This window comes from Siphateles boraxobius, unplaced genomic scaffold, assembly GCF_051911475.1.
Source record: "Siphateles boraxobius isolate OS27281-9 unplaced genomic scaffold, OSU_SipBor_1 24, whole genome shotgun sequence".
Classification (NCBI taxonomy): domain Eukaryota; kingdom Metazoa; phylum Chordata; class Actinopteri; order Cypriniformes; family Leuciscidae; genus Siphateles; species Siphateles boraxobius.
The window spans coordinates 15,088,980-15,116,976 of record NW_027508855.1 but is presented as its reverse complement, the minus strand read 5'-3'; the positions used below and the strand labels follow the sequence as shown (position 1 = coordinate 15,116,976).

The window sequence follows — 27,997 nt, the reverse complement described above, 5'->3', positions numbered from 1 at the left end:
TCTTTAAAAATCATTTGCTATGTAGTGACCTTTAATTTGGAGTAGAAACAGGTGGAGTGACTTTATCGCATCAGACATGTGTCACTTTGCTCACAGCTGATTGGTCCAACTTCAGTTTGCAACCTCTTACCTGGAACATAACCTGCCCCGGACCAGGTTGGCCGTCTAGCAGGGACGTGCACAGGGGGGTTGCTCAGGTTGCCCGGGCAACTGCCCATATGCCCTTCTCGACTCAGGTTGCCCTTCCGAGAAAAAAATAATAAAAATCGTACAATGGCTGCAGAATTTCACATAGGCCTAGATACATTTTTTATTTATTTTTTTTTTAAATCGCAAAGCCTCATTCACTTCCATTCGTGCACCGAAAGTGAAAGTCAGTAAGGGAAGGGCAAACTGTTTACGTGGCTGCAGCGCTGCACGCGACCGGTGCGTAAGACCCCACAAATTACTTAAGGCCCCGCCTCCATCTCGTGTCATAGCGTGTCAATTAATGTGTACAACATCCATGACAAAATGAAGCGAAATTATCCTTCTGGTCACGAAAAGATGAAGAAGAAAAAACCCATGAGAGTGAATTGCGGGAACAACAATCAGGTAAACTTGTGTTCTCTCCTCTCTAAGTTTGATGTCAGCAAAGTTTGATGTTTTTCGGTCTTGCTAACCTAGCTGGGCAGGCAGTGCATCTCTTGCATCACTTTGTGCCTGACAAAAGTGAGAGTAAAATAAAAAAAATTATTACGTTTGTTTTTGATAAACGACAAAGTGCAACGGTGTTTGTTTACTGCAGCTCGGAAAACATAACCGCGTCGCGTGTGTTATCGTGCGTTCATATGCGCGTTCACGAAATGAAACTCGCATTTTTCAAGCAGAAATATGTGGAGACCAGACATACTGTACAATACATGCACGTGAATGATGGCACTCCCAATCAAAGTCACATTTATAAAACAAGAAACTGATTATCTAGTCTCAGTGTAGTTTAAAACTCTAAACAACTGCACTAATTATGCAAGATAGAAAGCAATGTATTGACAATTTGACATTGATTGACTATTGATTTATAGGCTATATTGAATTTAAAATGTTGATTAGCTGGACATACTGGTCAATATGGATGCACATCCCTCAGTAAATAATAACCATAAATCAAGAATTGCTTCAACATGCATAATAATAAATAAATAAAAATCATACTGATGCCGAAAATACCCAGGCTGTAGAGAGAACCCCAAAAAGTTAAAAAAAAGTTAATCAAGCCAAAGCTCAGGATTATAATTTATTATTTTCTTCTTATTTATGTTTACGTTAATATTCACTTGTTATGTCAACATTCTATAGAAAATACTCTATTCAAAAAATATTGTTTGTTTGAACCTCATTCTGATCTATATTGTTGTACTTATTCTTTGACTGTTTTGTTTAAAGGAGGGAGGATTGTATTGGGAGCACTGAAGTGTCAGGTGTGATTGTGTGGCAATGGCAATGGCAAATGGTTTACATAGCTCACGGCGTCACAGGTCAGGTAGAGGGCCCCTTTTGCTTAGGGCCCCAGGGGGAGTTCAGGATCGGCCCTGGGTTTAGCAGTCGATTCTGTTCCCTACCGGAATTCCTGTTCCCTTTACGCAATCATACCTCAAATCATGCGTAGTTGCCCGTAGCCTACCATCAGAACTGTATACGAGCAAGAAGCACAACTGAATGTAGGGGAAGCCCTTTTTTCAGGTCAGAGCAACTGCCCCTCATAATTCCTGTGCACGTCCCTGCCGTCTAGCGTAAGTTACTATGGCGATGAACACTGCTTAAAGCCAAACCACTTTCATGGTCCCTAAAACCCAGGGTTGTCGCAAACTAAACTGAAACATAGCTGGCTATCCACCTAAACCGGCTTCATGGTATAGGTCCCAGGTGTGTGTAGGTGTGACAGATGCAATATGATGCACTGGATAATAAACTGAAAGATCATGACAAAAATATCCGCTTAAGTAAAATTCATAATTTATCTTACTGGTTACTGACACTTGAAAACTTATAATGAACTTCCAATGTCTCATCTCCAGTCACTTATGGAGATCAGGGACAATTAGAAAATATTTGACATTGATGTAAGAAACCTGAAAATAAATATTTTAATTATGTTGTACCATTAGCATAGCAAATTATATATTGACATACATGAGCAAAACCCTGATGAATGATGCAGTATGATTTCAAAATGTTCCAAATTAAAAAAGCATCTTGTGTGAAAATTGGACCTTTTTTATAAAGGATTTCACATGGTTTATGTCATATAGATAACTAAATACAATTAGTCACTCATCTCCACGTAGAGGTCTAAATCTACACTTATTATTATTGTTTTGTAATCAAACAGATAAAGTCATATGGCAGCAGTTAAGTACGATTTGACATGTATAACGGATCATCAAATCATATGAATCATCAAAACTGACGAACCAATAGTCGGTATTCAAATATTTGAACAAACCAATGGGAAATGAAATGGGCGTGTCCCCGTAAATTTCAAGCCAAGCGACAGTTTGGTGGATAATGTTGTGGACGTTGGGTTAGCAACACCGTGTCTATGTGCTAATAGACTCGTTTATAAAGTTAAAAACAAATACGAACTTTGTTTTGATTAAATATTTTAATGTGGATGATCGGATAAAGCAATGGAAACAGTGACGGAGGGAGACGTATCTAAACTATCTAAGATAGGTAACGTTAAAGCGCTCTCATTTAAGCTAACACCAGGCTAGTCCTATTCATCATGTACGCTGTTGGACATTTATTGTTCCTATCGATTCACATTTGTTTAGTTTTATAACGCTTAATTATAATTATTTATGTCAAGAATATAATTTGGAAAATCATCTAACATTGATGTGAAAACCTATGCGCTGATGTTCAAAACACTGCAGTACGATAGCGATGTGTGTTTATGTGCGCGGGTGAGTGAAAGATGCACAGCTTTTGCCTTAACGTATAAGGGGATTAAGTTAAATGTAATTACTTGTGGTGTCACCTCATGTTTCCCAAAGGGAAACCGCTTAATAAAGGTACAAAATAGTCTTAATACCTCCTGTATCTGTGGTTAACATTTTCCATTATTAGTCCTTGCTTGCCTTTACTTTCGCTTGTTAAAACAGTCATGCAGATTAACGCCATGCAAATAAAATGTGAAAAGTACAGATATTTCCTCTCTTAATATGAGCTCATACAAGCTGCATGCACAACGATTATAAAAGGATTAGAAAAGTGCTGTTTAAAAATAGTTGGAGTATCCCGTCACAGTATGCAAGCATGACTACCAAATGTCAACCATGCCATAACCACCTCATAAGGACATTATTCAAATAATGGTTCATGAAGAAACTACTTTCACTTCTAAAATGGCAAAAGTTCTATTATCTGTGTCTGGCATCACCCTTAATGTTTTGTATTTTTTCAATAATGACCAACTGACCACATTGTCCTATGAAATGGACATGAAATATTGATTTGATTTATATTATTATTTTATTAAAAATATACAAAGACACAAAATGTATGGAAGACACAAAACTAGCACATCTATAAAATGTATTAAATGCATGCAGGTATGTTAAATAGATTTCACTCTCATTTACAGAGCAACGCAAACTGAAATTGGCAGAATATCTGGTGGGAAAAGGAAGACTGAAAGCACCTAATCCAAAGTAGGTGGTCTTAAAGGATCTTTCTGTCTGTAACAATTGTTGAATTTGTAATTCATTTTTAAAAAACAAAAAATGGAAATATTTTCACCATTTATAACCACCATAGTATGTTGTGTTTATGTTCTGAATAAATTTTTTTTATTTGACTCAAAGACCATATCTCAAGGACAAACCTGTTACAAGGAAACATACTGAAAATAATCAAAAGGACAAAATTGTAAGTTAAAATTACATTTCTTGAAATTTTGCACTATTCTATGTTGAAAGTGTAGACTGATGAATTAATGTCTCTTTATTTCTCCCAGAGAGGTGATACAAAGGAGAATTGTGGCATCAATGGGACAAATGTAAAAGAAGTGAAGAGAGTGAAGACATTGGCAGAGGTTAATAAAAACACATCCACAAAAAAAGGACTCAGCCTCCATTCACTAGCCAAAGCCCCAGCACTGTCTTCCAGTTATTCCCGTAATACTTGGCAGGCAGGCTTTCATGTCTTAAAGACACAGAGCAATAGAACTGCTTCTCTTCAAAATCCAAGGAACCCACACAAAGCTGAGGAAACTGCTGCATCAATCCATGCAGCAAATAGGACTCGTCCACAAAGCCTTCAAAATGGCCAACCCAAAGCCCATCAAGCACAACCAGCTTCCCATGCTTTAAATACAACTCAAAATTCAAGGAAATCAAGTCTTGTTTCAGTCTGTGGCCCTTCAAAGTCTGGATATGGCATCTGTGCTTACAGACGCACAGATCAAACGTCCCGTACCAAGACGGAGCTTCAGTCAACAAGGCCTTTGGCTAAAAAAATAGCAGAAACAACCATCAAAACAACCTCAACTGCCAATTTGAAGAGTCAAAGACCAATGAGCACAACTGGGACAAAAATTCAGACAAACAATCTTCCTAAAACCCAGGCAAAACTAACACTGCAACCCAGAAGTCAAAGTGCTGTACCCAAGTTTGGGATTCACAACAGCAGTTCTCAGAGCAGTAAACCCATGAGCCGAAATTCGAATTCGGCGACAAACAGATTTGACGTGAACCAGAGAAAGGATATTTCATGCATTATCACAAAAGTGAATGCCACAAAAACAAAATCACATTGCTCTGTCACAACCAGAGTAACAAGAACAAGTGTCTCTACTTTATCTAAACCTGCAAATAGTGAAGGATTAGCCATCATCAAAAATAAACAGAATATTACTGTTAAACCAACTAGTGCCACTGCTTCGACCAAACTCCTCGGTCGAAACACCAAGAGTTGTGTATTGCCACAGACAAGCACTGCGCCCCAAGAGCTTCAGCGGCCCGCCAAGAGATCCAGCCAGGCCAAGCCTGCGGTGCAATTTCAGACCCCTAAATCCAGTTTCTGTCCCAGTACTCAAGGTGTCCGAACAGCCCCGGTAGATGGAAGGAAGAAGCCGACTGCAGCTCAGGAGCAGAGACTGTAGGTTTACTTAAGTTTAAATAACTGTAGTATTGTTTTTCAGAGAAACGTGTATGTGAACTTACATGTTTCCTAAATGTCGGCAAAGTACTGCATGAAAGGGAATATTCGAAAAAACATAGTAGGGGCAGTTTAAAGCTTCTGTATGTGTTTGGAATGACATGAGGGGGAGTAAATGATAACAGAGTTTTCTTTTTTGATTGAACAATCCCTGTAGGGAAATAAGTATAGTTTTTTTTTTGTGTGTGTATGGGTCAAACCCTAACAGAAGTGTTGTCTGTGCAGGTGTAAGCTCCAGGAGTGGCGGGAATCGAGGGGCATCACATATAAACGTCCTCCCATGCCTGTCCGGCTGATGAGGAGGAAGACGGTCTCTGCTATTCCTCAGCCATACTGGACTTCTATCGATAAAGAAGAGGAGGTTCATAACATTGTCTTTGCTGTGGACCGTTCTCTAGATGACTGCATTAAATTATTACAGCAGGTATTAATATTATAATATGAGTTTCTACTTTTTTAAAAATTTGTAAATAAATTAATGTTCATTTATAAGGGATGATGCAACAAAGCATGTTCTTCCATGGAAATCTGAATTGCTGTTCGAACCAGCCAGCAGTGAATTCTGACTGGTACAAAATCATGATCCACATAGTTGATATAATCAAAAATGTTCTGAATAATTTACGGTCTAGCTGCATTTTTGCTTTTGGACTTTTTTTAATTATTTTTATTTGAAATAAATGTTGTCTTTACTAGAGGTCGACCGATAGTGGATTTTATGGATATCGATATTTAGGTTTGACCGTACGTGCCGATAACCGATTATTCAACCAATATTTTTTTAAATGGTGTGATTAAAAACAAACATAACACTCCCAAGTAAAACAGTGCTGAACTGAAATGTGCTAAATGAAATAAATATGAATATATTAAAATGAGAAGTTCTACAGAACAAACTCGACAGAAAATAATTTAAACATTAAAATATTACATGTCAAATGTGAGTTTCTTTAGCGAAACATAGCCTATGTAAATTTCATAGGTAACACTTTGCAAGTCCTATTTGTTAACAAGGATGTATTAGCTAGCTTTCATGAACTATGCATTATGCAATATGTTTTTACTGCATGTACTAATATTTGAGCAATACAATTGTACCTTGATCATTCATGTTAGTTCATAGTACATTAACGAAGGTAATAACAGATAAAATTAAAACTCAGTTTAAATTGTATTAATAAATGTTGAAATGAACAGACTAACAATGAAAATACTTCTACAACATTTATTAACCTTAGTTAATGCTAAAATTGTAATCTTATTGTAAAGCATGCACCTGAGACCCGTGTCTCGCTGTTAGCAAGGGCGTGGTGAGCTGGTGCCTGCTTACGTCAGGCAGTACCACAACATCCAATAGGAAAATTCAACTGCAGTAGCCACCGTTCAACCTGAAGAGGGCAGCACTCTGACATTTTTACACCATATATTGTAGAATTAAAACACTTAATACAGGGTTCGTAAAAGGTGCTTGAATTTGACACCAACAACCGATAGGCCTACCAGGTAGCGTGTGTATAGTTACACATAGCTGTGGTGCGCGAGCTGATCAGAGAAAACCGCGCAGTGGGTTGAGTGCGCAGCGGCACAGGCACGCGAGCTGGTTGAGCACATCCCTTTAAACAGACATCAGTGGAAGGTTTGTAGTTCAGTCGGATGTCAATGGCAAAGAAAATAAAACGAGACATTTAGCTTATTAACGTTAACTGACGTGAGAGAGCGCAGTTCTGTTGAATGCTCTTGATTGCTGATCGTGTATTATTTGGATGAAAACTAAATCGTATATGCAAGTAAAGTAAAACATGAACTGTTACCTGATTTGCGTATAACGAGTGATTCCCTACATTATTAACTGGACGTTTGCAGTCAAGAAGTTCCATGAACGCAAATATAAGCGCGCGTCCTGCAAACCAGCGTCTCCGCGCACAAATACTGCATTAAATTGTCTTTCACTTGTACGGACGAATTCACACCAAATTATGTAAAAACGCCCATCTTGGCTAGTATCCTAGTAACCAAAGTCAGTTATATCTCAAGTGAAGTAGCCATGTTCAAATGGGGTCCGTACTTCGGTCTTAAAGGGGCAGCAGTTTAACAACATGCTGTTTTAATGTTAATCAAACAATGGACAAATAAATTACTCACTGCTCTTGACTAATTAGGCTACCCTTTTCAACTTTACAAAAAGATCCATCTATATTTAATTTATCCAGTAATGAATATGCAATTTTTTCACATTTGATTACTTTATTCAAATTTCTGTACCTGTTAGATCTACCCGAAAAACTCTAAAAACACTGTTTATTTCATTTGTAGCCTTTCTTTGTTCTATTGTATTTATGTGTAAGTTGATTATTCGTTCTTATTTTGTTGCTGACTGCTTACCTTTAATAATGTTTTAAATTCACATTAATTAGGCTGGCAGTTTATGTTGTAGTATCAAAATTGGATAAAATAATTGATATTTCACTGGTGTCTAAACATTTGACTGACCCAATACTCAGCACTGACCCTTCTGGAGCTGCTCTAGCCTAAATATGTGTTGTGCTATTCAATTAATGATAAAATGATTGAGCAATAGAATGTACAGTAACCGAAGCTCATACAATGCATTTTAGTAGGCTTAATTAAGCATGAAAATAATTGAAAGAAATATATATTTGATGAACAAATTTAGCCAACTAATGATTTATATTATTTTGGTTTATCTACTTTAGTGTTGGGCGATATGCTCCATTTTCATATCGTCCAATCGTCAGCCTGTGAGATCGGCGATACACGATATTATCGTGAGGGGGTGGGGCTTACTTATTTGATTAATAACTTGATTATTTACTCATTAATTTGCTTGTTTTATTACTTCATTTTATATGAGAATATTTATTTATTTATTTTGCTAGCAAAGGTGGAGTGTTTATTAGTAGGCTATCAGGTTATTTCCCTGTAGTATAGTGAGGTAGAAAAAAGATCCTAATCATTTTTGTATCTGACTCGAGTATTTCAACATGTCAGCGGGAAATTTACGGACACACATGATCCTCTCATGCCGTTACAGATGCAGCATTTTGACTGTACTTCTGTACGAGATGAAAACACGTTTTAATAATTTCTAAGGTCAAGAAAGAGTCAGAGTTTGCATACATGTATATTATGTCCTCCCACCAGTGCTCTCTCTGTCTGGATGCACTTCAAATATGCGCACTTCAATAAGTCCAAAGAACGCGGGTTTAAAATGCCGGGAAAAATCAGAGTAAGGGGCAGAAATCTAGCTGAGTCGATCGGTTTATACTTAAACTTATGACTTGACTCCGATAAAGGAAAACAGGTTAATGCGTTTACATGACCACATGCATTGTCAGTTTATTCAGAATAATCGTATTGGAACGTGCATGTAAACGACTCATTCTCTGAAAGTGAAAGTAGAAACTGATCGAGCTTTCAGCATCTGTTGCTGCATTAACGCCACGTTCTTTCAGATACGACGGCGACTATCTTAATTCACTGGCTTAATATTTCTCTTGTGGACCTAAATGATGACAGTAAAAAAATGAGAAGAATATTTCTTCTTAAACAAGTGTTTGAAGCTGCTTTTGATTTTCACAGATTTGTGCAGTGTTCGTGAACTAAAGACTGTTATTAGGCCTATATCATTAAGGTTAAGTTAAGATTAAGTTAACTTTATTGTCCCGAAGGGGAAATTCTGCTTGGGCACAGTGCAGAGTTGCTTCGTAAAAAACATCACAAAAGACATCACAAATCACAAAACACATCAACAAGAACCTGCAAAGCATCAACATGTTGTACTTCACAAGAAGAAAATGTAAACAGAAGAAAAAAGACATTGTTGACAGCAGAGTGCCATGGATTAAAGTGCAAGTGCTAGTTTGGTTGTTGCACAATCATTATCAATATCATTTTAGTGATATTATTATTATTAATATTTAGTAATTGTATTGTTTTTAGTGTCATTAAACGTTTGCCAAGAAATATTCTTCTAAGTTTTTCCCTGTCATATACTGTAGGTCCACAAGAGAAATATTAAGCCAGTAAATTAAGATTGTCGCTATACTGTTATATCCATTGTCGTCTTGGAGAGAATGCGGGGTTAATGCAGCGACAGATGTCGAAGGCTCAGTCTGTTTTTACTTTCACTTTCAGGGAATGAGCGAGTTTACATGCATGTTCTTAAACCGATTATGCGCAATAAACTGACAATGCATGTGGTCATGTAAATGCATTAAAAGGGGGGGTGAAATGCTATTTCATGTATAGTGAGTTTTTTACACTGTTAAAGAGTTGGATTCCCATGCTAAACATGGACAAAGTTTAAAAAATTAAGTTGTACGTTTGATGGAGTATTTCTGTGCCACAAATACTCCTTCCGGTTTGTCACAAGTTTCGGAAAGTTTTTATCGAGTATGTTTTTTTCGGCGTGTGTGACGTCAGATGCGCCGGAATTTCCTTATACGGGTCCTAAGGGCACTTCTCCCGGAAGGGCGCGCGCACCTGTAGCCTAGAGCGAGAGAGTGAAGGCAGTATGCCCATCAAAGCGCTGTGCTCGGCTTTTGCAGATCGTCTAATGCTTAAGGATGGAGCAGTCTCGATAAAGGTTCACGGTCGTGCGTTGGAACCGCAGCCGGTGAGTAAAACTGCTTCAAATGTCTGTGTGTTGTTAATAGTCAGGGGGCCAATTCTGAAAAGGGCTTCCGTTAAGACTTTTGCGGACATGTTTTGGTACAAGCTGTCACCCTATTTTTTTAGTTAGAAGATACCCATAGGTAAGATATTAGGGTGGTTGTCAAGCTGAATTTTTTTTTGTGACTTGTACAAGCAATTTCAGGCCATTTCTTTGGTTTCCTGCTCAACACATGCCAACAATAAATGTTGAATATCTCCTCAACCACAAGGACCATATACATAGAAATGGTATCAAATGAAAGCCAACACTCATGGGATGTCTGCTGACATGTTAGAATGAACATTTATTGTACAGTGGTAAGAGACAACAGAACTAGAACATGAAAAAAACAATCTCCGCCTAAAGAGAACCAGTTTTCAAAGTGAATATCAGCTTGGAAACATAACATAGTATCCCAAAACCTCTATCAATCAGTACCCCTATCTATGGGAATGAGTCGAGCCAGGTTTAAAGCTTGTAGGGAGAGAGACTGCAATGCTGCACAAGTTATAATTCTTTAATGTCAAGTAGAGCTCGCCGGTATATCGAGTTTGTACAATATATCGATATTTTTTCCCCCCACGATATGGAATGAGGCAATACCGTTTATATCGATACATTAGTTTGATACAAGCACATCTGAAAAATAGTGGAGTACGCAGTGTGAGTTCCTGCAGTGAAAGAACAGTACAATTTGTCCTAAACATGACACAAGCTTATTAAGCGCTTCAAAATAACTGGTAAGATAGTTAACAAGTTTAAAGCAGCTTGCCCTGTCAGATGCTCGGACAGATAGCCTACTGTTAGTGACTGAAAGATAAATACTGGCGCTGTTTAATGCGTTTGAGACGTGGTGCTTTCCTCAGTGCTTAACTTACATTTCACAGGTATATTCTCCATCTGTAAATGTTCAAATAAATCAAACAAATATGTCCATTTCACTGTCAGGAGAGGACGAGCTTCTGCAAATGAATATCCGCTAAAATTCAAGCTTCCGTGAATGAGCGCCGCCGCGCGCATGTGCGCCAAACAGACGAGCAATAATTAATTATAATGGGGTAATCAAATGCAGGCTAATATAATTAGTTTGTGCTTTTGTTTTTATTTTCATTTTTAGTTCAGCCTTTAGTCATTTTTAAAAACAAAAGCATTATTTTTGTTTTTAGTTTGTAATGTTACAAAGTTAGAATGTAATGTGATTTTAACCACCTTTTTGCACATAATATATTGCATAGCCTACATTACATTCCCTATTTGTTTCCATATCCTTCAATATCATTGATTGGATATCATTGAGCTGGATGTGTAATAACATTGTTTTTTAAATAAATACATTTTCTTTATCCAAATAGAAAAACTTAGAAAGTACCGAGATATATATCGTATATCGCCATTTAACCAAAAAATACTGAGATATGATTTTTTTGCCATATCGCCCAGCCCTAATGTCAAGGCGGAAATGTAGAACTGTAGATGGTGGTCTATGGTGCTATTTGACTTCATTAATGTACCAGGTTGTAAGACAAATTATATTTAATTGACATATCACTATAGTTATTAATTCCATCCTAACATAACTGCTCTCTCACTTCTTTAGGGTTAGTAACTAGTTAGTAGTAATAACTATGTAATAGTCGTATGGCAAAGGTATGTTTTTCCCTATCAGAGCAGTGGCACTCAGGTAGGCAGCCAACAGAAGGCACCCAGGGACCATGTCCATGAGCTCAGTCTGAGTCCTGGTCAGGGACACAAAAGAAGAATTTACTGTTTTGATAATGAATACCATCCAAATACAAAACATGCATCCAAGGGCATAATATAAATCTAATCTACAAAACAGGAAAAACAATATCATGCCAAATAATCTGAAACAATGTAGTTGCATATAATGTGGCAAAACTCAATAATAATGATGTGAGTACCTGAGTATTCTTGCACAAAGCTGCACAGGCATACCCACATGCCCCACAGCAAAATATTCCACTTTTTCAACATCGACACTGCCTGGTACTGCATTGACTTCCACTTTCCTTGCATGCACATATCTTCAGCTCCAAGCACCTGGCCTGTACAGGTTCTTTGGTTAAAAGCTGGGGGACAAGCATTCCATCCTTCATGTGCCAACCACAACTGGTTGGTGAGGGCAACTGTGGATGGGTCATTAGTGACTGTTTCCAAACCTTTGTTTGATAGTGGGACCTCATGAGGTGCAGAGACAAGGCATCCTGAGTTGGTGGTAAAGTATCCACATTGGCTTTCACTTTTCGAAACAGGGCACAGCGAACATCATGGATTGAAGTGCTGGTCGTTTTTGGATCATACTGTTTGCAGACAAACTGTTCTGCTGAGGATAGAATAGCTGGACTTGGTACTTCATCCTCACCAAAGTTGTGGAGAAGATAAGGGCACTGCTGGAACACTTTCCACGCCGTCCTTTTTCCTATTCCAGTGAATTGACTGGTAGTGTCACATCCAGTGATAGCATGAAATGCCAACAGACCATCCAGAATCTCATTTGACATTTGACATTTGCTGCATTTTGCTCTTGTTCCACCCTTTATGGAGTTCTGTAGGTACTGATCAAAGACTAGATCCACTCTAGTAATGTTCCCATGTAGATTGCCAGTCACTTTCTGTATGAAAATTTCAGCATAATCCTCAAAGGTTGATGCATTTTGAGGTTTTCCTATTGCTCTTACTAAAGCCATCCCATCAATGATCGTGCATGTTCTCACAAGAGATGGACTTAGCCCCGTCTCTTTTGCTCCAGCTTGTAGTATGGTGGCTAAGTCAGCTTTGCTAGTAGGTCTGAGCACTGACTCTGTTGTGGCAAGTTAAGGGGGACTGTGCACAGTTCTTCTTGGAGAAGCCCATCTATGTTAACCTCTCCGCATCATTGTATCCATGGACAGTGGCAAAGGAAAATATCCCTGTCAGGCTTCACACACTTGTATTTGATTTTTCCAAGTTTGCTGTCTGTTCTGTAAAGATTTGAGAATGTTTTGAGTTTTCTCTTAGTGAGGCTGTTATGGAAGTTTGTGTTCATTGTGCTCATTCTTTTTTTCACCAGTTCAGTTACCATTTGTTTCCCAGACTCTGCAGCATGTGTTAGGTCATTCAGTATATCTTCTGAAGCAACATCACCGGTTGTCAAAGACACCAACTCATACATATTCTCCAGTTGGAAGACATGGTATCTCTGGAATTGGTCTACAAGTTGAATGACATCCTCATTATCCCTTCTGAGTCTTGATGGAAGGCAGTCTTTGTAGTTGTCTTCATCATCTTCTCCATCATGTGTAAGTCCAAACAGGGATCTAGTGTCCTGTGCTAAAGATGCACGTTCATTGTAGGTGATGGACCAACGGTTTCTAGCTGTCTCATTTCGAGTGATGCCTATCAATCCTCCAGCAACCTTTCCAGTTTTGTTGATGTGCTCAAGGCAAAGATCAAATGGCACCTTGTTGAAGCTATGTTTGGCCTCTTTGGCTACAAAATCGCCATCTAGGAAGCCCTGGTAGACCCGTGGTGCCGTCTGTGCCAGATGTTCCATGTCTGCTATGAATACAGCACCCCATCTTGTGTAGTGGGTGTGATCATATGCAGCAAACCAGGGCATCATGCTCTTGAAGGCCGACATGTAAAGCTTCCAGTCACCACATCTCAGTGCCCGTGTGAATGCCAGGAGAATCGACACAAGGTCCATGTATTGTCGCCAGAAGGTAAATGTTAGTTTGTCTTCATTAGCCTTGTCAAACTCAGCAAGGAGATCTTGAACCTCTCAAACTTTCAGAACAAGATCTTCATAGCATGCTGCAGCTGCCTCAATTTCTCCACATCATATGTGTTCGGAGAGTGCGTCTGCCAACTCAAAGCAACAGTTGTTGATTGTGCCATCATTGTCATCCACCCATTGCAGAAAGGTTGGCCACAGTATTCTCCAAAGTGCTTTAAAGGCAAGTTTGTGCACGAGCTACACGGTTCCATCCCTTTCTCTTCATGATGTTTTCAGCTGTGTTCTTTCCGAACACACCACTTTCCTCAAGAATGTCCCTAAGTCCAGAATCAGCAAGATGCTGTCCAATGACCTTTGAAAGGTTCTTCTGCACATGAAAGCCATCAATGAGAATAATAATATCCTCACACTCTTTTTGGTGGTGCCACTGAAGCATCTTTGCTTTGCAGTAGAGCTGCTCATCAAAGCTTATGATTGTGTACCTTTGGCCCAGTTTTGTAGTCATTTTGTGGCAGTTCTGTAACACTGTCCAGATTGTGTCATAGTCATTGCTGGAGAATTTATGATAGGCATCATTCCAGCGACTGTTTTTTGGTGATCTGATTTTGACACAAGGTGGTTGAAGCCACTCCAAGATGGAACAACCTGGTCATCTGTGTTCTGTAGTTTGCATATAATCAATGCAAGATCTTGGTTCTTTGATTGTTTAGTTAGTTGTGTGTCTGAATAATACATCTCGAGTGTAACTGATCCATGAAATTTTGGAGGGGGCTTCTGCGATTCCATGTTAGCATCATTGAGTTCAAACACTCCTGGTGGAACTGAGACTGACTTTGATCTCCCAGATTTCAGCATTATTTTTGGGATTTCTTCTTCAGGATTACTTTGTCTGAAAGCAGCAGTCTGGGAAGCATGAAAGGTTCCTTTCCCATCAAGGGTCTCCTCATTTATGTCTATGTTGTCATTTGCATACATTATGTATCCAGGGAGATTAGCATTGACAAAGTTCAGTGGAATGTATACTTCACCATTCTCAAAGTATCGCTTCATAGCCTCATTTGCCATGGTAGTATCTGCTCTCCACACTGACTCATAGCTTATGCTGTGCCCATGAAGTAACTGCGCTAAGTCCTTTGAGCGTGTAGCTTGGTGTAAAGCAACTCCAATTCCAATGTGTTTTGGTGTTGGTCTTCGTCCACCTGATGCCAGGAAAACAATGTCTTGAGCAATGCTGAGTAGCTTTATGTGACGGGATTGTTCAGTCTCATTTTCTGAGTCATCATCATTAACGCAAAGGAGCCGTAAGAGGATGTACAGGCTGTCAGGCACAGTTTTTTTCTGCATGATGCTGATCTATCCCTCCAATAACATCATGTCTTGGGGACTCTCTGATGTCTGCCTTGACCTTTACCGACACCCGATACAGCCAACTCAGTATCTCAGTGTCCTTGTCTGTTCCACAGCTAGCCATTGTCATCCCTTTAGCATCATCTTGTTTGTCATCCATTAATTTCTTCATGTTAAGCAGAGCAGTTCCAGCTGACATTTCAGGAAATATCATGATGGAATCAGTTGGTTTTAATGATAGAACAAATAGTGCTTTTCCCTGAAGCAACTTTTCAAGCTTTGTCTTGAAACGCTGACCTTTGTATATTCCTGGTTCCAAATCAAAGTCTCCCAGAAATTTACAGTATCTTTCCCAAACTGTTTTCAGTGAGTATATTTCACCTCTGGCAAGTCCTGCTCTAAGCTCATCTGCCACATTGTGTAAGCAAATAGAATATGGATCACCTGCTCTTGATGAAGTGCTCTGATACTTCCTGAGAAACTCCCTGTAGCAGATAAGATGATACTTGCCTTCTGCGGCAATCAAGTCATTGACTCCTGCAAGCCTCAGTCACAATTCTGTGTCTTGTTGAGCTAGATCAAGAATCTTTTTAGATGTCGTCATGACTTGGATGTTTCGAAGTTTGTCCTCAGGCTTGTCTTTCTGACAGAAAATAATTTTTTCCCAAGACACTGAAGGCATTGAACTCCTAGTGGTGATCGTCTGGCAGTTGCTTTCAAGATTTAGTGACTTGTTTTCACTTTCAAAGCGTTTCTTCAGGCGGGAAATAAATCACATTTGTAAAAGCTGCATATCATGTTTTGTGCCATTTTATCTTTTCAGTTTCTGTGTCCAGAAACTCCTCAATTCTCTCCCGGGTATCAACATACTCCACATCTTGGTATTTCGCCCGTTCATTTGCTCTCAATCTAATACACTTTAGCCCATTCTCAGAAGGATTTCTTAGGGCTTTATCTTGGCTGTATTTTCCATATTTGTCTAGACAAATGAAACATTTTCCCAATCAATATCTCTTCCTATTTGTTTTTCTTTGGACGCTAGGCTTACAGCTCCCTCTGGATCCATGTTATCTCATCTGAGAGGCAAAGAAATGTTTCACTAAATGTGAAATGTGTCTTGTTGAAATGTGTCTTGTGAAATGTGTCTTGAGTCAGATCAAGAATCTTTTTAGATGTATTCATGACTTGGATGTTTCGAAGTTTGTCCTCAGGCTTGTCTTTCTGACAGAAAATACATTTTTCCCAAGACACTGAAGGCATCGAACGCCTAGTGGTGATCGGCTGGCAGTTGCTTGCAAGATTTAGTGACTTGTTTTGACTTTCAAAGCGTTTCTTCAGGCGGGAAATAAGTCACATTTGTAAAAGCTGCATAGCATGTTTTGTGCCATTTTATCTTTTCAGTTTCTGAAAAGATTTCAGTTTCCAGAAACTCCTCAATTCTCTCCAGGGTATCAGCATACTCCACATCTTGGTATTTCGCCCGTTCATTTGCTCTCAATCTAATACACTTTAGCCCATTCTCAGAAGGATTTCTTAGGGCTTTATCTTGGCTGGATTTTCCATATTTGTCTTGACAAATGAAACAGTTTTCCCAATCAATATCTCTTCCTATTTGTTTTTCTTTGGACGCTAGGCTTACAGCTCCCTCTGGATCCATGTTATCTCATCTGAGAGGCAAAGAAATGTTTCACTACACTAGTCTGATTGGTTTCTGAGTGGATCACTACAATGTCCTCTGATATAAGCTGAGGGCTTGGCTATCTAACAAACTGGTTAACAATTTTAGCTAGCATACTGAAAAATAGTCTCCTGTGCAGCAAATAAATTATAAACATATTTCCATTACACATATGCACAAAACTTAATTTACCTATTAGTAAGTAAGCTAGTAATTAAGTAAATTAGCCTAGCTATCTGTCTGGGAAGTATAGCTAGTTGTAATACAGTTTAGTTTACATGTTTCTGGCAACATTTGACGGTAGAATGGTAGAATCTTGAGGTAAATGTTTGTGTAGACAAATAGACCAAGTTAATCTGTTGTGTGATTGTGTGATTCACTCCTTTATAAAGTTTTGTTCAGACTGTTGACACCTGCTGTGATCATCTTCTCTCGATCTGCTGCCTCATGCCAAATCACAGCTGTGCTGACACAACAGTCCCTTGTGGTGTGATACTCTTGTGGTATTTATTGATTATTATTTTTTAATGATCATGCTTGCACATTGGATTATATTGCACATTTGCCCAAAATTACAGTAGTAACATGGAAGAAAAGGGAAGCACTTTGGAAGAAAAATCCGCTTTTACCACTTTTAAGAATATAGTAGGGCTGAAACGATTCCTCGAGTTACTCGAGTTACTCGATTACAAAAATTCCTCGAGGCAAAAACTCTGCCTCGAAGCCTCGCTAAATTCCTATGACGCGCACTATACGCGCGGCGCAGGGATTTGATTGTTTCACACGGACCGTTTATTCACACGGACCTGTTCAGGAAGCATATATTTTGAATTTAGTTGGCGCGATGGCGGAGAATAAATATGTAAATAAACGGCAGAAATTGTCTAAAGTGTGGGATCATTACACACTTAATTCACTTAATACACTTAACTCGCTGAAACAAGGTAACGTAGTGTAAGCCTATTGATTTCCGCTGATTTTAATCCCATACTGTTTTTGTAGCGATGTCGTGATGCGGTTTGACTAGATATGATTTTTAGCTTTGATGACATTTTTAAGTAGTAAACGCAACTATCACGTTCAATTGCAAGAGTATAGCCTAAAAAAAGAACCCTCTTCACACACACACACACACACACACACACACACACACACACACACGCCAGTCAGACCAATTGCAGCAATGCATCACATATGCTTAAACTTTTATATAGCCACGCAACAATAATTTCAGCATGCATTCACTGTACACACCGGGACGTGATGGAGGAACAAATATTGTATTGCAGTCTTTGCGAGACCTTGTTTTTATTTCACGCCTGCCAAATACAGACAACAACAAAAAATTAAAGTCCCCAGCCTGTTGGTTTTTAATGAAGATTCGGAGTACTCATTTTTCAGTTAAAACGCACGGAACATAAAGTGCGTCAGCTTTTACTGCGTGTTCAACAAGTCACGTTACAGCTCTTCTTCAGTGTTAAACTACCAGAATACACAAATATGCTTAGATGCTTAGAGTGGTTAAATTATAACATCTTAAAGGAAAATTCACATATGAGATAGCTTTATAACTTGCATACTATATAACTTATAGTATATAACTTATAACAGCTTTAACTGAAATAGAAACAAGTTTAATGTAACTATTCTGTTAATAAAACACACACAAAAAAATATCCGATTACTCGATTAATCGATCGACTAAGTGCTAGATTAATCGATTACAAAAAGAATCGATAGCTGCAGCCCTAGAATATAGTGTTAAAATGGACAAAAAAACATTTTCTAAGGTGACAACCTGGCTTGAACACATGTTGAGGGGTTAAATATTAATACTGGATAGGTGATAGGGTGATCATAAATGATTAGGATCTTTTTTTACCTCACTATACCGGAAATGATCTAGCCCCAGGCGATTCAATTGGCGGCCCGGCCAGGTCCGGCCCGCCAGTCATCTCCATCCGGCCCGAGGGCACCTCAACCTCCCTCTTTCCTGGCGGTGCGGCTAAATTTGGTCAGAAATGCGTGTAGCCGCAGTGGCGCCGGCAGCTGTAGCTATTTATGTAGCTGTAGCTATTAGCTATATATGTGTGTGTACCATGAACGACCTGAGAAACGTTTTCTGTTGACCGAACCAGCGATATCAATCATTTGTGAGTTAATCATTCTTTTGTTGGATTATTTCCTTTCCTTGAATTGGCCAAACACGCTTGCATAACGGTCTGAAACGATTCTGATTCGTTCGGACCGTTCCGTCACTGAATCATCTGAGGCGGTTTCTCGGTAAGTAACAACAAATAGAGAACAAATAGCGCTGTTTTCAGCTGTTCCACTAGTTTACTTTGAACTACGCAGCACGGCCCAGTGGATAACGGTACGCAAGCTTAAAGGAGTTGCGTTTACTCCCGGTCCCGGACACTATTAAACAGCGTTGCGACATCCAGTGAGAAGCGTTTCAATCTGACAAATCTCTCTGTTATAAAGCACAAATCACTCAATGATTTGAACTAGTTTTAAATCAGATGAAACAGTCTCAACATTCCCAATACGACTGATGAGGTAAATAGCAGAAACATTGTGCCATGAACGAAGTTAGAAGACTATAAATCTCTAATCACCAGATTTACAAACATTTACCGTGAATGTACTGTAGTAATTTACCATGGTTTGGGCAGACATGTGGAATATTTATATTGAATATATGTTATAGTCATTTATATTGCATTAGATTTATTAGGAATATATATAAGGAATATATTAGGAATATATAATTAATTGTGTGTATAGTTTTTACCTGTTTAGGCATGGTTTTACCTATGGTTACGAAGTCTCACTATCAGAATATTTTAATTTAAGCCTATAATAATTATTAATAAAATAATTCTTACCAAAAGCTATGATCTTGTATAATTCATATATTTGTAGCTGTAAATAAGTTATATATTATGGTCTTATAAATCTGCATACCGTTAGGTACAACATTTCCAAGTAAATACAATACTTTTATGTTTACTTTAGCTTACTTATTGATACCGTTATGTTTCAATAAATAAGCTAAACCCACCGGCCCACCTCAACATTTCGATTGAATAATCCGGCCCTTGAATGAAGGTAATTGAATAGCCCTGATCTAGCCTATTAATAAACACTCCACCTTTGCTAGCAAAATAGAAAAAGATTCTCGTATATAAAATGAAGTAATAAAACGAGCAAATTAATGCGTTAATAATCAAATAAGTAAGCCCCGCCCCACTTACGATAATATCATGTATCGCCGATCTCACAGGCTGACGATAAGAAAATGGAGCATATCGCCCAACACTGAAGTTTTCACAAGCATATTGAGAACTGATCCAATGCTGTTTGTCTTTTATCTGACAGGGTTTCCCGGTGGAAAAAGTCCGAGATGTGCTGTCTCGGGTGCCAATGGCACAGAAGTTCGCTAAATACTGGATCTGCCAGGCCAGACTAATGGAAAGAGAAGGAAACCTGGAGGTCCTGCCCATGTTCCAGGAGGCCATCCGTGTAGTGAGAGAGGTCAGTCTCTTTTTATCTCTCAAACATACACACTTTTTTTCTTTATTGATGGTATTTTCTTTTGCTTGTTGCTTTTTTGTTTTAGTCTGATAATCTGAGAAGCCTCTAAAGATTTGAAAAGAAAAATAGACATAGTAGGGATGCTCATAATTAACTGTTTAACCGTTAACTGACAGTAAGAATTTTGACAGATTAACACTGTCGGTTAAACAGTTTAAAAAGTAGTATTTTCAAGAAGTTTTTGAAAACGCTTGCTGCATGGTTAAAAAAATATGCTATATAAAAAATTGGGTTTTTGAGAGAAAATAAACAATTTGCATATTAGTTGTATTTTATTGCATTGATGTACAATATGGGTAAGTAATGTGAAATGTTTACAAACTCCACAATAAATCCTTTTGATTTTAACAGTATTCAGAAAAGAACAGGAATGAAAAATAAAATGAACTATATAAATGGCTAAGCAAACTAATTCAAAGCAGAACTGAAAAGAAATGGGCGTAAGGCTCAGGGCTAGTCTTAGTCTGCATTCCTAGTGGCGTGGGATTACATTTTTCAATGAAAGATGGTAGTGTTAACTCTGGGGGTGTGGGCAGGCTGACAATTGCCCGGCCGCTTCCAACATTCTTTGACAACAATGAATCCACGCCTGGACTTGATATGAACAAAACTTACTGTGCTTTTTCTCTGTTCACAGAAGTACTGTAGGTGTGTGATGTGATGTGTGAATCCTCATGTTCTACTGTTTACGCTGCTATTTGCGCATTTAAAATGAAACCCATGGAAAACAGATTTTTTTTACTTTATTGGGTCACAGACACTTATTCATTCTAAATTAATTTTAGTTTTATTTTTAATTTTAATTTATTTAATCCTAGTTTAACATAATCTTGTCGGTTAATGGTAAAAATGATCGGTTAGCGATCTTTGGTTGTCGTTTATTGGGGGAAATTCCAAAATTAACATCCCTAAGACATAGTTTTGTTAGTATTTTGAAATGAGCTAATTCCAGTTACTTCTTAGGCAAGAATTTACAGTAACAGCAAATAAAAGAGACGCATGTGCATGAGTAACAGACTTGTTTTCACTTAATGTGATTTTTCTCAACAGCCTGTGGATGAACTACGGTCTGTGGTTTTTGATATCCTTAAAAAGAGTCAGATTGAAGGTAAAGTGGGAGGATGAGTAATCCATATTTCTGCCTATTGCTTACAGTGATTTTAGTACCTTAGTGAAGATGCATGCTATATACAAGTAAGAATATGAGCCCAGAATATGAATCCTTTATGTTAATGCAATAAGAAGTATTGTAAATCACTTTGGATAAGTGTCTGCTAAATGCATAAATGTAAATGAACAAAAATAAAAGAAATCTCACCATGTTTTAAATCATTCAGGCATGTCTCCGATGCCAAAAGAGCCTGAAATGGTAGAGACTAGGATGCATGACGAACAGGAAGTCGGTGACGTCATGTGTACCCCAAAACCTGTAGGGGCCCTCATATGTGGAATGAGGGGAGACTCGTCTGTCGTCAAATATAAAATTACAGCCACCCCAGGGTACGACACACACACACACACTCCAACTTGAATTTGAATAACCTTGATCTCATGTGCACTTTTGCCTAAATATTTTTTTGTAATAAGTATAATGTTAGGACTATTATAGATGTAAAATTCAGCTTCTTTTTTGTATTTAAAAAAAAATGGTAACACTTTACAATAAGATTCATTAGTTAACGTTAGTTAGCTACTTTAGTTAACATGAACTAAGAATGAACAATACTACTAAAACATTTATTAATCTTAATTAATATGAGTTTCAACATTTACTAATTCATTATTAAAAAACAAAGGTTGTATTTGTTAACATTAGTTAATGCACTGTGAACTAACATTAACAAAGATGAATAAATACTGTAACAAATGTATTGCTCATTGTTAGTTCATGTTAGTTAATACATTAACTAATGTTAGCTAATGAACCTTATTGTTAAGCGTTACCAAAATAATAATAAATTGAAACCTTTTGAATCATATTTACTTCTTTATAGTACCAGTAAAACTCCTCATTCTTTTATTACAATTTTTCACATTTAAAGTAATTGTAATAATCAACATAACATTGTACAAACCATGAAATTATATTTGAGCTTTTAATCTACAAATGTATGCTCACTATGAGAAATTTTTACAAGGTAAGAGCTTATATTTGTCTATAAAAAACAACATTTAAACATGAGCCTTAATATGATTAGACTGTGATATTTATATAGGGTGTTTGTCTGTAAAATGCAACTCCACATCAACACGATAACAGCATAGACTAAAGAATTAATATTGGTTAATCAAAATGAGAACTGATTACACTCGAGAAATTTATATTTTCAACCCTGCCCTACTAATACAAATATTTAATACAGGAAATTAACTCATTTTCCAAAAGTCCAGCTTTACAAAGTAGGCCAGGATGATTGTGAGCTCTTTTTCCTGCAATAAATTGAGTAATGTCTGATTTTCTTGCACAATTTAAGGGGGAAAAGGAGTCAGCAGGGAGCTAAACCAGGACAAATAGACGGTCACGAAATCCGTTTCTTTACCCCAGTGCGGCGCTCAGTGCGGATTGAGAAAACTGCACAGCGCTATCCAACAGCCTTGCAGGAACATGACCCCTGTGTGACCTCTCTTTGTGACCTTGCCGGTGAGAATAAGGAAGAGGTCGAAGGTTGCACACAACGCCAGAGCTCTCCTGTGTATGTGTACCGGGAGAATGAAGCGCTGAGCGACCATGTTCAAGTTAAACTTGTTTATCCAGAGGAGGTTGAAACATAATGTTTGTTAAAATGCAGTGACCTTCATTTGCCACCTGGAAGCCAAGAATTGTTTTTATTTTTTTAAATTCTGTTTTTACTATTTGTTTGTAAAATGTATTTTGTACTATGATGCACATTTAGACAAGCTCATATACTACTAAACATATTTTTGCTAGGTTTTAGGCCAGACCGTGAGATTTGACTCTTTATACTGGTTAGATGCTACCTAATTGGATCATATCTTTGTTGCTATGATGAATTTCAATAAGCATTGGTGTATGTATAAAAAAAATAGTGTCTATATTCTTTCTGCAAAATATTCAACAGTTAATCGGAGACTTAAGTCAAACCTATCCTTACCTTCAGTTATAATTTATGGATCAGCCTCAATCTCTTGTGCATGTCTGAGCAATGGCACACATTAATTTTCTTAGAGTAATTTTTTTTTTTTACATGATAAAAAAAACATTTAAGTCCCTGATGCTATAATTTTGTTCCAATGAAGCTGCAGAATTATAGATGAGATGGATGGATGGCTGTAAGGGTTCTACAATCTGAGCAAACAAAATCTCTAGTGTTTTTTCCCCATTTTCTTTATTAAATCTTGAAACAGAGATGTTTGCTGTTGATTGGTTGAACACTTTGTGAAGTTTTTAGGTTAGTAAAACTTTAAAGACATTGAAGTTCATGTGCTACTGAGTATTTGCTTTTTTGGTTCAATTAAAGGTCAGTCAATACAAGTAGTGGCTTTAGTTAGGAGTGGAATGTCTTAGTTGTTACTGAGGGAACTATTGTGTATATTCACAGGACACATCTGATGGTATATTTCAAAAACTATTTCAAAACTAAGTATTTCATCATTTACAGCTCTCATTTAAAAAAAAAATCTGTAAAAAAATGTAAGCGTGTTGTGGCAAGTTTGAAAATTGTGCAATTGCATGCATATTTATAGTGGTTCGAGAGAGCTCAGCGCACTGCAACTGAAGAAAATGCATGCAAATAGGAAAACACCTGCAAATTAAGAAAACATCTTCATCGTTTCATAACACGTGTACTCCAAATACTCACAACACAACCAAAAACAGAAATGCGCTGCAAATAGCACAGACCACAACAGAAATGTTTACAGGGGACACCAATAAGTGACAAACGCGGCTGGGACATGCTTATTGCTCATGAGCATCCCTACTCCCTACTCCCTTTAACCTGGGATGTTCCTATGACAACACAGTGCTGTGTCCATCAGCTGAATAGCTGTTTTTATGACAGGCGGTTAACATAAATGTTGCAAATAATTATACATTTTATACAAAGAAGGTTTTCAAATATGCGTTATTTCTGTGTGTGTCTCAACTTTAAAACTTGCCTTCTCATCTTTGGACCCTGGATTACCTAACATTATTAGGAAACTTATTTAAACATAGCATAACACAATTCGTACAATATAACTGATGTATAGATAATATCTTACCCTCATGTTCTTTTTCCCTATTTTATGTATTTTAGTTTTCAGCTCATTGCTAACTCTTCTTTTCTTTTGTATTCTGATGACATTGAACATATTAATACATTTTGTATACAAAGTTATGTCATAAACATGTCATCTCTGTATGTTTTGCACAAAAAACATTTGGGTCCCCTGGAAACATTTCCGTTGTGGTCTATGCTATTTTCAGCGTGGTGTTTCTGAATTGGGAACACATGTTATTGTATTGTAGATACCAAGGAAAAACTCAGAGAAAATAGAAACTTTTTTTTTACATCATACAATTCATAACATTCATAATTCAATAGGTTCTAATGTTCTTTTTGGTGACGCTATTTCTTGTCACAAAGTCTTTAAGATATGCTGGTGGTTTCCTCTCTCCTGCTGAATGTCGTAGACATCCAGAGGATGCACTCTCAGTCCCCTTGCTTTCTATCTGCAGTTTGAGTCAATTCAGGCATTCTTTGAGCACTGGGTGAATCTGGCAATTGATTTCTTTGACATCCTGATTTCGAATTCTCAGGCTCCCAGTTACAGTTGGAATTGATTAAAGTGTTGTCGACGTACTGAGTGATTCTGGCATTTTAATATAGGCATCCATTGACACAACATCAGTATCATAAGGTTGAACACCCAAGGCACCTTGAAAGTCTTTAGTCAGCATCTCTTTTTTTTGTCGACTGAATAATTGATCAACATGATGTCGCACTACTTGGGCACTTCCTATTGCTACTATAGGATAGGATATGGTCTTTTAAGGTGTTTCATTGTCAGGGCAACATAAAATTGGATAGCTTCATTGAAAAGTTGTATAAGTGATATGTACACTATGTACCTTTTTTTTGTTCAAAATTAACAAAATTTTAATAATGAGTCAATACTTAATCAATCTTTCCAAAGCGTGTTTTTGTCTAACCCTGATTCACTTTTCGGTAAGCCATTATAAGTGTTTATATTTTAGACCGGGCGGGATGGTTTTTGCAGGAAATCACAGGGGAGACCGGGCACAGCTGCAACACTTTATGCATTTGGCTCTGTTACTCAGAGACGGTTTGGATTAGACACACCAATTGTTTATACAATAAACTTACATCTGTCTGTTAACAGTCTCAACCATTTGAAGACAATTACAGAATCTACATTTTTCACAATTCGCATTTGAATGTAAGGAGTCAGATGTTGCAACTGACCCCGGGCCAGGGGACAGGAGCAACATTGTTTGGGGATGGTTGCAACATGTTACAAATACAATATATGTCAGTGTTAGCAAAATGATTATTATCAAAAATGTAAGTTATAATAATATTATAGTGTTATTTATTCATCAGCTTTGATTGGATGACAATTATAGATTTGTCCAGATGAGTAGGCCTTATGTGCAGATGTCAAATATTCAAATTGATAAAATACAGTAGGCTTTTAGTGACAGGAAAAATGGAACAATTTTTGAGGCAATTAACTTTTATTTAGCCTATTGTCATGTAAAACATTTTTTTAAAAACTATATTTTATATTATCATTTTTCATTTGAACAATTCAAAGGTAAACAATGTAATTTCAACAATATAACTGCATCTACTTTAACGACAGTAACTTTACAGCAATCACTCTCATTTTAGCAACTGTTAAAACTGTAAAATCAACAATAATATAACACTCTGGTTTCAGTCAAAGTCACAGTTGTGACGTGTACACAGCATCTCCAGGGGTGCAATCCCTTTTTTGTACATTTTTTCCTCTCCAATTCTTGTATTTTGCCTTCTTGAGAAGAACGTTGTTCTCTGCCTTTGGTGGTCATTTTTCTGGGCCCTGCTTTGGGATGTGGCCGGATAGCCTCTGGAGAAAAGTAAGCAGGTAAGGCTGGCGGATGAGACGTGGAGGCTGGCGAATGAGACGTGGAGGCTGGCGGATGAGACGTGGACGCTTCAGGTGAGGCTGGCGGATGAGACGTGTAGGCTTTAGGTGAGGCTGGCGGATGAGACGTGGAGGCTTCAGGTGAGGCTGGCGGATGAGACGTGGAGGCTTCAGGTGAGGCTGGCGGATGAGACGTGGAGGCTTCAGGTGAGGCTGGCGGATGAGACGTGGAGGCTTCAGGTGAGGCTGGCGGATGAGACGTGGAGGCTTCAGGTGAGGCTGGCGGATGAGACGTGGAGGCTTCAGGTGAGGCTGGCGGATGAGACGTGGAGGCTTCAGGTGAGGCTGGCGGATGAGACGTGGAGGCCACAGGAGCTGCGGAAGGAGACACATGAGCAGGTGGAGCGCAGAGCCTGTGGCAACAGGTGAGGCTATTGGTGGAGACGTGGAGGCCGCAGGAGCAGCTGAAGGAGGCCCAGAGGTAGGGAGTAGATGCCGATCAGTGACCAGAGAAGGGAAAATTCATGGTCTTTAAAAACGTCCCTTTTGAATGGCCAGATCCCTGTACTGCGGAATCCCTCCCACACGTTTGATGGTGTTACGGAAGCGGAGAGACTCCTTGACAATGCTTGGGATGTCATATATCGTCATTGTCATGCCAGGATGACTTCTCATCCAGGAGTCGCGGGCTGAATTTACTGCCTTTTTTAAAGGCACAGACAGTCCTGTCAAGAGGCTGCATTCTATGGTAGCAATGGGGTGGCAACGACAGGAGCACAATGCCACTGCTGCGGCAGAAGTTGACACCCTCGATGGAAAGGTGTGAGGGGTGATTGTCCAAAATAAGCAGGACTTTGGACTCTGGGGAGGTACAAGTGTGCAGCTGGAAGTGTTTTAAATACCCAATGAAGTCAGCCTCGTGCATCCATCCAGTGCGATTGTCTGTCCCTATACAGCCAGTCGGTCCATCTCAGACAAAGTGGGACTTGAAATGGACCCGTGGGAAAATCAACATTGGTGGGGAAATTCAGCCATTGTGACCAGTCTGCCCCGCTCAGCTGAGGTAAGAGCCCCTACCTGCTTCTCTCCTGGCCACAATCCTGTCGGGTGTCTGGACTGTTGTAATGCCCGTCTCATCGACGTTTCAAATGTTCTGAGGAGAGAACTTGTGCTTCTCAAGAAATTTGCTGAGATTGTCAAAGTATTTTCCTACATTCACCCGGTTGAAGCTTGATGCTCTTGACAGGCTTGTGGATGTCTAATAGAGAGACTGGTGTTCCTCTACATAAATCCTGAAAACCAATCTTCCCCAGCCATACTTGTCTCTCTCCACTGCTCAGGAAATTTGTACCCATAGTGATTGGCCAGCTGATATGCAAACCTCCTAACCTGAAATAAAAGTGTTAAAAATGTAAATACCATCCATCATATTATCGTTAGGCCTAATTCTAATCTCTCCCTCTCCGTTTTCAGATTTCTCTCTCATATTAACAGGTCCCTTAATAAAACAGTCTTCCCCTCATTTCTTACCTCTTTGGGACATAACCCGAAGTATAGGTCAGCTGCCAGGGGCGTAATGCAAGCCAAAATTCTGGGGGGGCACAATCTGAGACGTTGCAATTGTTTTCTGACGGGTGATATGGATGATCTTAGGAGGGGTCAGCGGGTT

The 27,997-nt window shown here is 38.5% G+C and overlaps 1 protein-coding gene across 2 annotated transcripts; it reads left to right on the top strand.

Annotated features, from left to right (window-relative positions):
• Nucleotides 1-2,521: 2,521 nt before the first annotated feature.
• Nucleotides 2,522-23,671, top strand: ckap2l (cytoskeleton associated protein 2-like). Of its 2 annotated transcripts, none has more exons than XM_077241606.1 (9): nucleotides 2,522-2,715; nucleotides 3,629-3,695; nucleotides 3,849-3,912; nucleotides 4,001-5,142; nucleotides 5,428-5,626; nucleotides 20,020-20,175; nucleotides 21,286-21,343; nucleotides 21,573-21,735; nucleotides 22,710-23,671. In XM_077241606.1, the coding sequence occupies exons 1-9, from the start codon at nucleotides 2,670-2,672 to the stop codon at nucleotides 23,005-23,007; spliced, it is 2,193 nt and encodes a 730-aa protein (XP_077097721.1). In that variant the 5' UTR covers nucleotides 2,522-2,669; the 3' UTR covers nucleotides 23,008-23,671. The 2 variants fall into 2 exon arrangements, with proteins under 2 accessions (XP_077097721.1, XP_077097722.1); XM_077241607.1 differs by lacking the exon at nucleotides 2,522-2,715 and adding an exon at nucleotides 2,899-3,056.
• The last annotated feature ends 4,326 nt before the right edge of the window (nucleotides 23,672-27,997 follow it).

Bases quoted from the DNA above. Each gene is read 5' to 3' on its own strand.
- ckap2l (XM_077241606.1), top strand. From the start codon at position 2,670: ATGGAAACAGTGACGGAGGGAGACGTATCTAAACTATCTAAGATAG. The intron at 2,716-3,628 runs GTAACGTTAAAG...TCTCATTTACAG, and splicing joins ATCTAAACTATCTAAGATAG to AGCAACGCAAACTGAAATTG. The intron at 20,176-21,285 runs GTCAGTCTCTTT...TTTTCTCAACAG, and splicing joins CCATCCGTGTAGTGAGAGAG to CCTGTGGATGAACTACGGTC.